This window comes from Pelodiscus sinensis, unplaced genomic scaffold (assembly GCF_049634645.1).
Source record: "Pelodiscus sinensis isolate JC-2024 unplaced genomic scaffold, ASM4963464v1 ctg34, whole genome shotgun sequence".
In the NCBI taxonomy this organism is placed as follows: Eukaryota; Metazoa; Chordata; order Testudines; family Trionychidae; genus Pelodiscus; species Pelodiscus sinensis.
This window is the reverse complement of record NW_027465849.1, coordinates 3,179,541-3,192,490: the sequence shown is the minus strand read 5'-3', so window position 1 is coordinate 3,192,490 and position 12,950 is coordinate 3,179,541. Positions and strand designations below refer to the sequence as shown.

Genomic DNA, 12,950 nt, shown 5'->3' with positions numbered 1-12,950 from the left:
GGTTAAGCGATGGGATGGATGATGGAGAGAGTTAAGGGAGGGTGGATGATGGAGGGGGTTAAGGGAGGGTGGATGATGGATGGGGGTTAAGGGATCGATGAGTGGATGGATGATGGAGGGGATTAAGGGATGGGATGGCTGATGGAGAGGGTTATGGGACAGGTAGATGTTGGTGGAGGTTAAGGGAGGGACAGATGATGGAGGGGGTTAAAGGACAAGTGAATGATGGAGGGGGTTAAGGGATGGATGGATGATGGAGGAGGTTAAGCGATGGGGTGGATGATGGAGGGGGTTAAGGGATGGATGGATGATGGAGGGGGTTAAGCGATGGGGTGGATGATGGAGGGGGTTAAGGGATGGATGGATGATGGAGGGGGTTAAGGGACGGGCAGATGATGGAGGGGGTTAAGCGATGGGATGGATGATGGAGAGAGTTAAGGGAGGGTGGATGATGGAGGGGGTTAAGGGACGGATGGATGATGGAGGGGGTAAGGGACGGGCGGATGATGGCGGAGTGAGGGATGGGTGACTGAGGGGGTTTGGGGCACAGAGAGGTGATGGGGTGGGGGGAACGGATGGGTGAGAGAGGGGGACTTAGGGGTACTGTCGAGGATTTGGAGGGCAGAGAGCTGTGCTTGGTGAGGATAAAGACACGGGGGTGACTGGGTCTCTCTCCAAGCCTTACCCCCCTTATTACTCCCCCGAGAAGGGGCCGAGCCCTGGCTGGTGGGGGGGGGGGGCGTGTCAATTTCTGAGCGAGCTCTGTAGCACAGCCCCCCCCCGCGTGTCTCTGCCCTGCGTGCGTGGGCGACCCCCCCCCCCGGTGGCGCTTTGCAGACGCTCCCTGGCGCTGCCAGGCGTGGGGGTGGCCGTGCCCGCTGGCTGGGGGTTCGCGAGCCGAGCTGGGTGAGTGGGGTTGGGGGGGGTTGTTCTCTGCAGAGCCCCCCCCCCCGCACCCGCTGCCCTTGCAGCGCGCCCCGGGGCCGGGGGGGGGTTCTCTGCTGAGGGTCTATTTTGCATCCATGGGGGGGATCCGGGGCTACGTTGTACCCCCCCAACTCCGCGTCCAGCCCCAGCTCTTTCCCCTCCCCCCCTCCCCCCTCCGCAATCCAGCCTGGGAGTAGCCGAGTTCCAGCTGCACAGCGAGGCACACAGGGCGGGGGAGGGGCAGAGAAGCCATTTTTAGGGCGATTTCCCCCCATTTGGGGGCACTCGACGGCATTGGGGGGGAGGGCTGGGACCAGGCGTGCAGACTTGGGGGCAGGCGGGGAGTAGAGTCCATCAGAGAGACTGGGGGGCCATGGGGTCCCTGGATCTGATGCACAGGGCTGGAGCTGATGCAAAAGGGGGGGAGGGCTGGGGGGTCTGGAGCTGATGTGCAGGGCTGGGGGGGTTGGATCTGATGCAAAGGGGGGGAGGGCTGGGGGGGCCTGGAGCTGGTGCACGGGGCTGGGGGGCTATACGGGGCCTGGAGTTGGTGTGTAGATCTGGGGGGGGGGGGGGGGCTGCGGGGGAGGGGCTGCTCACTCGGCTGGCTGCTGGTGAGGACTGCAGGGTTTGGGGGTGGGGGCGTAGCTGGGTGCAGATGGCCCCCCGTGGATGCGGGCTGCTGGGTTTCTTCCAGGAGCTCCCCTGCTCTGGCTCTGGGGGAGGCAGGGTTTCCTCCATGTGGCCTGGATCCCCTGGGTCTGTTGGGGGGGGGGGGGGGGGAGAGCCATGTGGCCCTCCCTCCCCTCCCACTTGCTGGTACCCAGCTCTGCGCCTAGATGTCTGCCTTGGGAGTGCCCTGGGGAGAGAGGGGGCATCCCCAGATTTACCCAGCCCCCCAGTAAATCCAGCTCCTTTCCCCAGCTGCTCTGCTGGGATTATGTGTTAACGCCCCAGTTTCCCAGCTCTGGGGCTGGTGCTTGGGGGACGGAGGAGAGGGTGGGTGTTTTGGGGGGACCTGGGACTGAAGTAACACTCGGGGGTGTTTGTAGGGGGAGGGGATGTGATCTGGGCTGGTTCACGGCAAAAGTGCCCCCCCCCGTCCTATAATTTTGGTTGATCTCTGGGGGGGCCAGACTTGGGGAGGGAGGGAAGTTGCAGGGTTCTGGGCAATGTGTATTGTTGTGTGTGTGATTTTGCATGCCCATCCATGTGTCATATCATCTGTAGTGCATAGCGGAGGAAGATTCTCCTCCAGCTTAGGGAGCTGGGATCTATTGCTGCTCCTACTCAGAAGTTTACTGCTGACTAGGTGTTGAACTGAGGCATAGAATCCAGGAGTCCTGCCTCCAGCCTCTCCTACTCCCTACACCCAGACTGGCTTTGTGCCTGGCCTTGCCCTGATCCCATGCACCAGCGCCTGTGTGGGACAGCAGGGGGCACCGATGTGGGCAGCCCACAGGCTGTGGGTTCAAGTCCTGCTCCCAAAGAAGCAGCCTGACCCCCCCTTCCCCCTCTGCGTCTCTTCTTCCTCCCCCAGGGCTGGCCGGAGGGGGGTGCAGGACGGGTTCGGAGCTGGGCTGCCCCACGGCCCATCCGTCTCAGGTAGGTCCCTGGCCCGTCTGCAGGGAGAGTCCGAAAGGTATCCCTACAGGGGCCATGTGGGGTCATTCTCAGGGAACCTCAGCCTCTCCCCAAATGGCTCCCACTGCCAGGCTTGGTCCCCCACACTCCAGAAGTGCCCAGTATGGCGGGTGGTTGGCACCCAGTTCTGGGCACGGCCAGCCTGAGGCAGCTACTGTCGGCTCTGGGGCTTCGTGGGAGCAGAGGGAGCAGGCCTGAGGGGTAGGATGGGTTGAGTCGGGGGTGATTTGGAGTATGTGGGGAGCCCTGGGCATTATGGGTGGGGTGGGGGTGTCCCTGGAGCAAGAAGCAGGTGCCCCAGGGGTTATGGGTTGGGGCTCTCTGGAGTTGTGGATAGGGGCTGCCCCAGGGGTTATGGGTTGGGGCTCTTTGGGGCAGGTGGTGGCTGCCTTGGGGGTGGTGTTATGGGTGGGGGCACTCAGGGGATATGGATAGGGGCTTTCTGGGGTAGTAGTGGTTGTCCTATGAAGATTACGGGTGGGGGCTCTCTCTGGGGATATCGGAAGCTGCCCCAGGGGGATTCTGGGTAGGATCTCTCTGGGGTTATGGGTGGGGCTGCCCACAGGGAGTCTCTCTGTGGTTATGGGTGGGGGCTGCCCAGGGGGGGTCTCTCTGGGGTTATGGGTGGGGGCTGCCCAGGGGGGTCTCTCTGGGGTTATGGGTGGGGGCTTGCCAGGGGGGGTCTCTCTGGGGTTATGGGTGGGGGCTGCCCGGGGGGTCTCTCTGGGGTTATGGGTAGGGCTGCCCAGGGTGGTCTCTCTGTGGTTATGGGTGGGGGCTGCCCAGGGGGGGTCTCTCTGGGGTTATGGGTGGGGGCTGCCCAGGGGGGGTCTCTCTGGGGTTATGGGTGGGGGCTGCCCGGGGGGTCTCTCTGGGGTTATGGGTAGGGCTGCCCAGGGGGGTCTCTCTGTGGTTATGGGTGGGGGCTGCCCAGGGGGGGTCTCTCTGGGGTTATGGGTGGGGGCTGCCCAGGGGGGGTCTCTCTGGGGTTATGGGTGGGGGCTGCCCAGGGGGGTCTCTCTGGGGTTATGGGTGGGGGCTTGCCAGGGGGGGTCTCTCTGGGGTTATGGGTGGGGGCTGCCCGGGGGGTCTCTCTGGGGTTATGGGTAGAGCTGCCCAGGGTGGTCTCTCTGTGGTTATGGGTGGGGGCTGCCCAGGGGGGGTCTCTCTGGGGTTATGGGTGGGGGCTGCCCAGGGGGGGTCTCTCTGGGGTTATGGGTGGGGGCTGCCCGGGGGGTCTCTCTGGGGTTATGGGTAGGGCTGCCCAGGGGGGTCTCTCTGTGGTTATGGGTGGGGGCTGCCCAGGGGGGGTCTCTCTGGGGTTATGGGTGGGGGCTGCCCAGGGGGGGTCTCTCTGGGGTTATGGGTGGGGGCTGCCCAGGGGGGTCTCTCTGGGGTTATGGGTGGGGGCTGCCCAGGGGGGTCTCTCTGGGGTTATGGGTGGGGGCTGCCCAGGGGGTTCTCTCTGGGTTATGGGTAGGGCTGCCCAGGGGGGTCTCTCTGGGATTATGGGTAGGGCTGCCCAGGGGGGTCTCTCTGGGTTATGGGTGGGGGCTCTGTGGGGCAGGTAGCGGCTGCCCTGGGTGAAACTTTCCATCTCCTCTCTCTCTCTCCAGCCTCCCTGAGCGGCGCCAGGAGGGCAGCCAGGGCCGGCCAGGCCGGGGCGCAGGACGGAAGGAAAATGACGGAGAGGAATACCCGGAGGCGGATGAGTATGCAGGGGACCTGCAGCAGGGGGCGCCTCCGAGCCAGGCTCCCACTGAGCTGGGGACCCATCGAGAGTGGGGGGAGCCACTGGAGGGTGCATCAGAGCTGGGGCTCAGGGAAGGAGCAAGGGAAGCGAAAGGGGGAGCTGGGGGATCTCGAGTCGGGGAGCCAGCTGGGGTATGATTTGGGGGGAAGCTGTGGCTTACAGCCAGGTTTTGGGGTGACCTTTCCCGGGGGGGAGGGGAGTTCCTGGGTATGGAGGGGGGGCTGTTGTGGGGGGGAGCAAGTTGAGGCAACATGGGAACATGTCACCCGGTTGGGGGAGGGGCTGAGGAGGACTCCAGCCCACAGAGGGGGCTGGGAGTCCGGGGGTGCTCCTGTGAGGGGCAGGTCTGGTTTTGGGGTCCCCTGTGACACGTCTCACCCTGCAGTGAAGAAGGACGATGAGGCCTATGAGATCTCCATCCCCTTCGAGGAGACTCCCCACCTGGAGCCCCAGATCTTCTACAGCCTCAGCCCCCCCCAGAGCAACTTTGAAGGTAGCCCGGCCCTGTGGACCCCCACCCCTTGGGACCCTGGTACCACCAGGGAGGCCAGGCTGGGTGCTGGGGAGATGGAAGGTGTTAGGTTGCGGGGGGGGGGAGGGGTACGACGAGAGGGGGGAAATTCAGGCCTGGAGAGGTAGTTTGTTGGGGGGCAGTGCTGTGGGACCAGGGCAATAGGGAGGGGATATAGTGTGTGGAGGGAGCCAGTGGGTGGTCAGGGAAAATCAAGGCCTCAGAGGGTAGGAGAGGCTCGTGGGGCAGAGCAAGGGGGGACATGGCCCAGTGGGGTGGGGAGAGGCTGGTGAAGGGAGTCAGGACCCTGTCTGGGGGGGAGAGGGGGAGGCTGGGCAGGGAGCCCTTCCAGGGGGGCAGATGCTGAAGGGAGGATCAAAGCTCCATGGTGAGGAGTGAATGGGGGGGTCAGGGCCCTGTCCCAGGGGAGTGGCCGGTGGGGAAGGGGGGTGTCAGGACAAGGGGTGGGGAGGTCAAGATGAGGGGGAGGGGTCAGGCCCTGTGGGGGAGGTCGGGACACAGGGAGAGGGCCAGGGGCTCTGGGGAAGGAAGGATGAGGGGTGGAGGGGTCAGAGCCTTGGGGAATCAGGCGCTGTGGGGGAGGTCAGGATGAGGAGCAGAGGACTAAGGGACATGAGGGTGAGTTAGGATGAGGCGGGAGGGGTCAGGGCCCCGTGGGAGGGGGGGGGCAAGATGAGGGGGAGGGGTCAGGGCCCCATGGGGGATCAGGGTCCTGTGGGGGGAGGTCAGGATGAGGGGGGAGGGGTCAGGGCCCCGTGGGGGGAGGTCAGGACGAAGGGGGAGGGGGGGGGTCTGATGGTGCCCCCTGCCCACTCCCCACCCCCCGCAGAGCTGCCGGAGCCGCCCCCGCCCGCCCTGGCACTGATGAGCAGCATGAAGACGCAGCTGCACATGGCCCTGGAGCGCAACTCCTGGCTGCAGAAGCGCATCGAGGACCTGGAGGAGGAGCGGGACTTCCTGCGCTGCCAGCTTGACAAGTTCATCTCCTCCGCCAAGGGGGACGCCGGTGAGCGGGCCGGACGCCGGGTGCCATCCCCGGCCCTAGGAGGGGAGCGGGGGCTAGTGGTTAGTACATGGGGGCTCAGAGCCAGGACGCCTGGGTCCCACAGAATCGGAGAACTGGAAGGGATCTCTCGGCAGGACCAAGCACCGTCTGGACCATCCCTGACAGGTGTCTGCTCTACTGAGCTTAAATACAGAGATGGGGATTCCACAGCCCCTAGGCAATTTATTCCAGTGCTGAACGCCCCTGACAGGTGGGAAGCTTTTCCTAATGTCCAACCTCAACCTCCCTGGCTGCAGTTTAAGCCCCTTGCTTCTTGGCCTGTCCTCAGAGGCCAGGAAGAGGCCACGTTTTCTCCCTCCTCCTTGTGACACCCATTTAGATACTTGAAAACGGCTCTCGTGTCCCCCCTCAGTCTTCTCCTTTCCAAACTAAACAAGCCCAGTTCTTTCAGTCTTCCCTCACAGCTCCTGTTCTCTAGACCTTTCATCATTCTTGAATAGTAATAGAGAGGTAGCCCTGGGGGGAGGCGGGGGGGCATGGGGTGGGGAGGAGGAGGTTGGGTGTGTGGGGCGGTTGAGGGGGTCCATGGAAATGGGGAAGAGGAGGTAGCCCTGTTAGTCTGATCTTGCTAAAACAAAAGGAAAAACTATGATGGCGAAAATGGCGATCGGGGCTTTTTTGCGGAAAAGCGTCCTGCCAATCTAGATGCGCTTTTCCGAAAATGCTTTTAACGGAAGCCTTTTCCGTTAAAAGCATTTCCGGAAAATCATGCCAGTCCAGACGTCGCCCACAACTACCACTTCCCCCTTGTCCACAAGGCTGGTTACCCTGTCTAAGCTCTCAGGTAGCTTTGACATGATTTGTTCTTTACAAATCCATGCTGACAAATCCATCCGTCCCCAGATCTGGGTCCCTTTGCCCCCTTGTGGTTTTTTTAGGAGCCAGAGGCAGCAGAGAGGGGCATGTTGGGGCACTAGATAGGAGGAACAGCCCCCGTGTCCCCGGGCAGCTCGCTAGGCATCCGGCATGGGAGGGCTTTTATCCCTCCTGCAGGCAGCCCCCAGGGGGTGCTGTATCTCCCAGCCAGCAGACAGAAATGCCCAGGAGGGTGGGGGCATGTTTGCTGTCACGGTGAGGCAGGAATGGGGGGTTGCAGTGAGGTGCATGCTGGGAGCCCGCTCTCTGCCCCCCCCCTCCCGCAGAGGATCACTGCCGTAGCAAGCAGCCCCCGCGGCGGGCAGAGGCAGCCGACAGCCGGCCCGGCGAGGCCACGGATAACGAGAGCCTGGCGTCGTCGCTCAGCGCTGCCTCGGAGCAAGGCGGCTCCACCGAGCGCAAGAAGCAGAAGCAGAAGGGGGGGGTGAGCCGGCGGCGCTTTGGCAAGCCCAAGGCCCGGGAGCGCCAGCGAGGTGAGCGGGGGGTGCTCTTCTGCCCTGGCAGCCCTCGGGGGAGGAGGGGGTTCCGGGGAGGGGCATGGGATGGGGAGGAGGAGGCTGGGTGTGTGGGGCGATTGAGGGGGTCCATGGAAATGGGGAAGAGGAGGGGGGCTGTGGGATTAGGTGGGTCTGGCATGGGTGGGGTGCAGGGTGGAGGGGGTTGCATGGGAGGGGCATGTGGCATGGGGTAAGGGCAGGGGGCTGTGGGGTGGAGGCAAGTCCTCTTGGGGGGCTGTGGGGAAGGCTGTGTCAACCTCTCTTTGGCCTTTCTGCCCCCCCTCGTCACTGTCCCTCTGGCCATCTCTCCATCCCTCCCATCCTTCTCACCCTTGCCGTGACCCGCCTGGCAGTCAAGGACGCCGATGGGGTGCTGTGCCGGTACAAGAAGATCCTCAACACCTTCCAGAAGCTGAAGAGCATGAGCCGGGCCTTCGAGCACCACCGGGTGGATCGCAACACGGTGGCACTGACCACGCCCATTGCTGAGCTGCTTATCGTGGCGCCCGAGAAGCTGGCTGAGGTGGGCGAGTTCGACCCGTCCAAGGAACGGCTGCTGGAGTACTCGCGCCGCTGCTTCCTGGCGCTGGATGACGAGACCCTCAAGAAGGTGCAGGCCCTCAAGAAGAGCAAGCTGCTGCTGCCCATCACCTACCGTTTCAAGCGGTGATGGGGCCCCCAACAGCTCCCCTGGGACCCATCGCCCTGGCAACTGGCCTATCCCACTTCTGACACCACACTGCCCCGGGATCCTCTTGGACCACCCTGTCCCATACTGACACCAACACTGCCCATCCCTGAGATCCGTCACCTTGCTCACTGGCCTATCCCACTGCTGATGCCAACGCTGCCCCCTGAACTTCCTCAGACTGCCTTGCCCCACCTCGGACATGAGCACTGCCCCTGGGATCCCTCCAAAATTCCCTATCTCACTACTACCATCAATGCCACCTCCATCCCTTGAACTGGCCTGTCCCGCCAATGCTGCCCCCACCCCACAGGATCTGTTACCCACAAACCTGCTAACACACTGCTAACACCAACAATGCTTGCCCCCTGGGACTCTCTCGCACCAGCCCTTTCCACCATTGACACCAATGTAGCCTCCCACCCCGGGGATATGTCTCTTTGCAAAGCAACCTATCCCACCGCTGACACCAATGTCACCCCCCTGGGGCCTCTAGAAGCACCCTATCCAATGACTGACAAATACATACCCAATCCCTGCTGCCCATCATCTTAAACTATGATGGGATTCCACCCCCCCACGCACATACTAGTGCCCCCTCCCACTGCTACAACAAATATTGCCTCCCGTATCACCTCTCGCTTCAAGCAATGATGGGATAAGGGCACTATCCTACGCTGGTGCCCATCATCTACCACTTGTGGAGGTAATGTGACATCCTGCTCCTGACTGCACACAATCCCACTGCTGCCACCATCACCTCTGGTACCATCCCCTGGCACTACTGCCCACCCATTCTTGCGGCAGACAACAGTGGGACTTTCCCTGCTCCCACAGAGCAACTTCCACTACTGTCGACCGCCACACGCCTGCTGCTTCCGCTCGCTCTTCTGTCCGTCCCATTTCTCTGCCAGTGCTCTCTCCCCGTGATCTGCCGCTACCCTTTGCTGAATCTCTCCACCCCACTGTGTGATGACTGGCTCCGTTCATCCCTCTTTCTGTGCACATCGCCTGCTGGACCTCTAAATTCTCCCCCTGGCTCTGGGAGGGGAGTGGGGGCTAGTGGTTGGAGCAGTGGGGTCTGGGAGCCCGGACACCCAGGTTCTGTTTATCCACTCGGAGACATTGGGGGAATTCTGTCTTCCCTTCCCAGGGGCATGGGGATCCCGCCCCTTTGCCTGGGGCTGTGTGAGCAGTGGGGCAGAGCTAGGTGTGGAAGGGGGCTGTGCTCTCACTCTGGTCCCTGGCCTGCCCATGGGAGCAGTCAAACTCTGAGAGGCCCACCAATAGCCCCATCTGGGGTAGGAGGCCTGTGGTTGCCAGGGCGGGGGCTAGCGGGCAGGCTAGCCCAAGGGGCCACAAGCTGGGGGCTTTCTTGTGGCAAAAGGGGTTCTGTCCTGACAGTGGTGGCCTGGTTAAATGGGTAGGGTGGGGCTGGCTGGACCAGACTCCAAGGAACACACCAGGCTCTCCTGCCCGTAGGGTTGGTCTGTCTGCACTGCGGGAACGGGCCACGGGGCCAGGAGGGGACCGGCCCCACAAGCACGGGAGGTGACACTGGAGAAAGCAGGTTGACCTTCTTTTAGGTCCAGGTCAGGCCTAAAAATTAGGCCTGAGCACAATTCTGTGGGGCAGAGGAGTGGGGTGGAGGGGGGTGGGGCTTTTCCTCATGAGGTGGTGTGGGCCCCATCTAGGCACATGCCGGGGACTGGCTGGCTCAGGGAATGAGGCCTGGAGCTGCTGGCTCGAATCATGACCCAGCTTGTCAATTTTACCCCTACAGTTCTGGAAAAGGTCTGACGCTGGGGGGGCGGGTGCTGTGCCGATTGGCCATACAGGCTGCTAGAAACTGTGCTGATTGGCCATCCTGGCTCGATCTCCAACTGGAGGGCGGGGTGTCTGGATCCTGGACCCAACCTGCCTGCCTGCCTTGCCTTCCTCACCTCCCCTGCCCTGAACTGCTCCCCTCAAATCCACGCCGCATACAGATCCCGCGTCACTTAGAGACCAAACCTGACCCCCCCCACCCCGCTCCTCCTCCTCTCCCCCCACACCCTGCTCCGTCACCTGCTAATGCCGCCCTCACCCCGTGCCCAGGGCAGTGTGGGTACTGACTCCATCTGCTCCCGCCTGGCACCGATGAAAGCACTAAATTGGGTGCCTCACCCTGCCCCCCTCGCAGGGTTTTCATTGAGTTCCTCCGTTCCCTGGTTTTTTTTGGGGGGGGGGGGCGATTTGTCCCTCCCCTGCACCGCGGCCCCGAGCTGCTGGCCCTGTATGTGTACGTGAGTGCAAGGGGCGCCAGGCCGGGACGCCCCTTTTAATTCCGTGTAACAAACTCTTCTCCACCGTGCCTGTTCTTTCATGCCCTCTCTATGTTTAAAAAAAAAAAAAAAAAAGAGAAAAGAAAAGAAAAAAAAAACTACAAAAATCAATTTATTAAGAGAATTTAAATTAAAAAAAAAAAGAAAATTTGGAATAAATCAAGGCCTGAGTCTCATTTACTTATCAAAAGTTTCCCTTGGGCCTAAAAACAGGCGCCTCTGGGGTGGGGTGCAGAGACTGTTTCGATGGAGACACTCGTGTGGAAATGCGACCAGCTCTGGGGTGGGTGCTCTATGGAGAAACCCCTCACCGAGTGCTGGAATGCAGCTGCCTCTGGAGTAGGGCATTGGGGGCTTTTTATACCATAACCTCTCACCTGGTATGAGTCAGACTCTCTGGGCCAGGAGCTATTTCGCGAGGGACCCCCTCCTCTGGGGCTGAGATGTGGTCTGATTGGGTGCAGGGGCTGTTCTTACAGGGCCCCACTGCCTGGTGCAGAGGGGGTCCACGGAAGTGATCTCGTGCTAAGCTGGCCCAGTACCGTGTGAGATGGGCACGTTGGGCTGATCTTCTGTCCCAGAGCGGTGCCGTCGGCCCACGCTCCCCAAATGGGGCTGGTGGAGCACGAGGGAGAGAGCCCCTCCCCCCCGAAAGGGGCTGGAGTGAAGATGGACAGAGGCCCGCGTACACACAGGGCCCATCTTGGCCCAGACCTGGGATACCCTGTCCCCTGAACCTTTCTGTGCCATGGCCCGGAATCCCTTTAGACCTCAGGAGCCCCCCACTCAAGCCAGAGGAGTTCTCCAGCCACCTTGGACTGGCCCCCTAGAATAAGAGGCTGGTATTTCAGATAGGGTGGCTATATCCCTTTAGCATGGAAGGGTGGGGTCGTGCTGAAAGAACAGAACTCCGGGAGAGCAGTGGGGTCTAGTGGTTACAGGCGGGCCTGGGAGCCAGGACTCTGGGGTTCTCTCCCTGGCTCTGGGAGGACAGTGGGGTCTAGTGGTTACAGGCGGGCCTGGGAGCCAGGACTCTGGGGTTCTGTCCCTGGCTCTGGGAGGACAGTGGGGTCTAGTGGTTACAGGCAGGCCTGGGAGCCAGGACTCTGGGGTTCTGTCCCTGGCTCTGGGAGGACAGTGGGGTCTAGTGGTTACAGGCGGGCCTGGGAGCCAGGACTCTGGGGTTCTCTCCCTGGCTCTGGGAGGATAGTGGGGTCTAGAGGTCCAAGCAGGCTGCTCTGAGAAAAGCCCTGGGAGGAGAGCCATGATTTTGGGACCTCAGGAATGATGATTATGGGCCCCTGCTGTTCCTCCTTACACTTGGGGCTGCCTCCTCCATGGATTCGGACAGTGCCTGGTACGAAGAGGCCCACAAAGACCTCCACTCCATGGCCCCTCCCCATCCGTCTCTGGGGGGCGCTTTGGAACGCTGCATCTCACCCCCGTGAACTCCAGGCATCCGTGGGCAGCTGTTTAGTGACTCTGACCGGAAAAGGGACACGGTCCCTGGCCTATGGTCCCTACAACCTGGATGCTGAGCTCCGTTAGCCAGCTCTTTAAATGCAAAAGGGAGGCTGGCTGTGGGGGTCTGGATTTAGGGTGTGGGTGTCTAGGGCCCCATCTGGGTAGGGGCTAGATGGGATTGGGGAGAAGTGACTCTGTTGGGTGGCCTATATAGGGGGCTGGGTAAGTGAGGGGCAGGGGGCCAGGCAAGGGATTATATTTAGTTGTGTGTGGGGGGGTGAGGTAGGGTTAGGGAAGGAGACAAAAGGCTCAACTTGAGGGTGGGTATTGGCTTGATGGGGGAGGGCAAGAGGATGGGATGGGGGGAAGGGTACCACTGGGGAGATGTGGCCTGCCTTGGGAGGCGAGGGGCTGGTGGGGGTAAATACACAGGTAAACCTGGCTCCACCCACCACATCAATGCTGAATCAATGCACAGACCTGCATCTTCCAAGCACAGAACCAGGCTGGAGGCGCAGATCAGATGTTTACATAGGAGTTGGGACACACCGTGGTGCCTCAGTTTCCCCACATTTGTCTCTTTCGACTGTAAGAACTTCAAGGGCAGCAACCAATGCAACACAGGCCTCCACCCTATGGAGACTATGGGGTGGCTAAAGGGAAGTTATGGGACTCAGATGAGGGAAGTTGTGGAATGTCTGGCTAGTGGGGGCTTCGGGGGTGACAGTGGGGGACCGTGGGTAGCTAAAGGCAAATTATGAGGCTGCTGTGAGGCACAGGGTGGATGTCTGGAGTAGTGGGGACTACTGGGCTCAGTAGGGCTATGGAATGTCTGGGACAGTAAGGCTCAATAGGGGGCTAGCAGGAAGTTATGGGGCAAAGGCTGCCAGCCCACCAGGATTATCCTGGAGTTCCCAAAAATGGAACATTATCAGAAGATGAAACCTCCAGGGATGAGCAACCCTTTATAGGGTGGGGGGGGGGGGGGGTCTATGAGGGTGGGAGTAATTGAGGAATTATGCTTTGCTCTGTGGGGCTATAGGGGACTGGGAGGGGCTCAGTGAGGTGGTTATGGAGACAGGGTGACCATGGGGCTGGGAGGGGCTCAGTGAGGAGGTTATGGGGCATGATGCCCATGGGGGCTGGGAGGGGCTTAGTGAGGGGGTTATGGGGGTAGGG

The 12,950-nt window shown here is 61.5% G+C and overlaps 1 protein-coding gene across 1 annotated transcript; it reads left to right on the top strand.

Moving 5' to 3' along the window:
* The first annotated feature begins 772 nt into the window (after positions 1–772).
* On the top strand, positions 773–10,452 carry CCDC106 (coiled-coil domain containing 106). The gene is made up of 7 exons (XM_075915203.1): positions 773–906; positions 2,468–2,532; positions 4,188–4,283; positions 4,710–4,817; positions 5,686–5,862; positions 7,065–7,271; positions 7,649–10,452. Exons 3-7 carry the CDS (start codon positions 4,253–4,255, stop codon positions 7,963–7,965), a joined length of 840 nt encoding a protein of 279 aa, XP_075771318.1. The 5' UTR covers positions 773–906; positions 2,468–2,532; positions 4,188–4,252; the 3' UTR covers positions 7,966–10,452.
* The last annotated feature ends 2,498 nt before the right edge of the window (positions 10,453–12,950 follow it).

Excerpts from the sequence above, each read along its gene's own strand:
- CCDC106 (XM_075915203.1), top strand. The coding sequence starts at position 4,253 with ATGACGGAGAGGAATACCCGGAGGCGGATGA. Across the intron at positions 4,818-5,685 it reads CCCCCAGAGCAACTTTGAAG|AGCTGCCGGAGCCGCCCCCG; the intron begins GTAGCCCGGCCC and ends CACCCCCCGCAG. Across the intron at positions 7,272-7,648 it reads GGCCCGGGAGCGCCAGCGAG|TCAAGGACGCCGATGGGGTG; the intron begins GTGAGCGGGGGG and ends CCCGCCTGGCAG.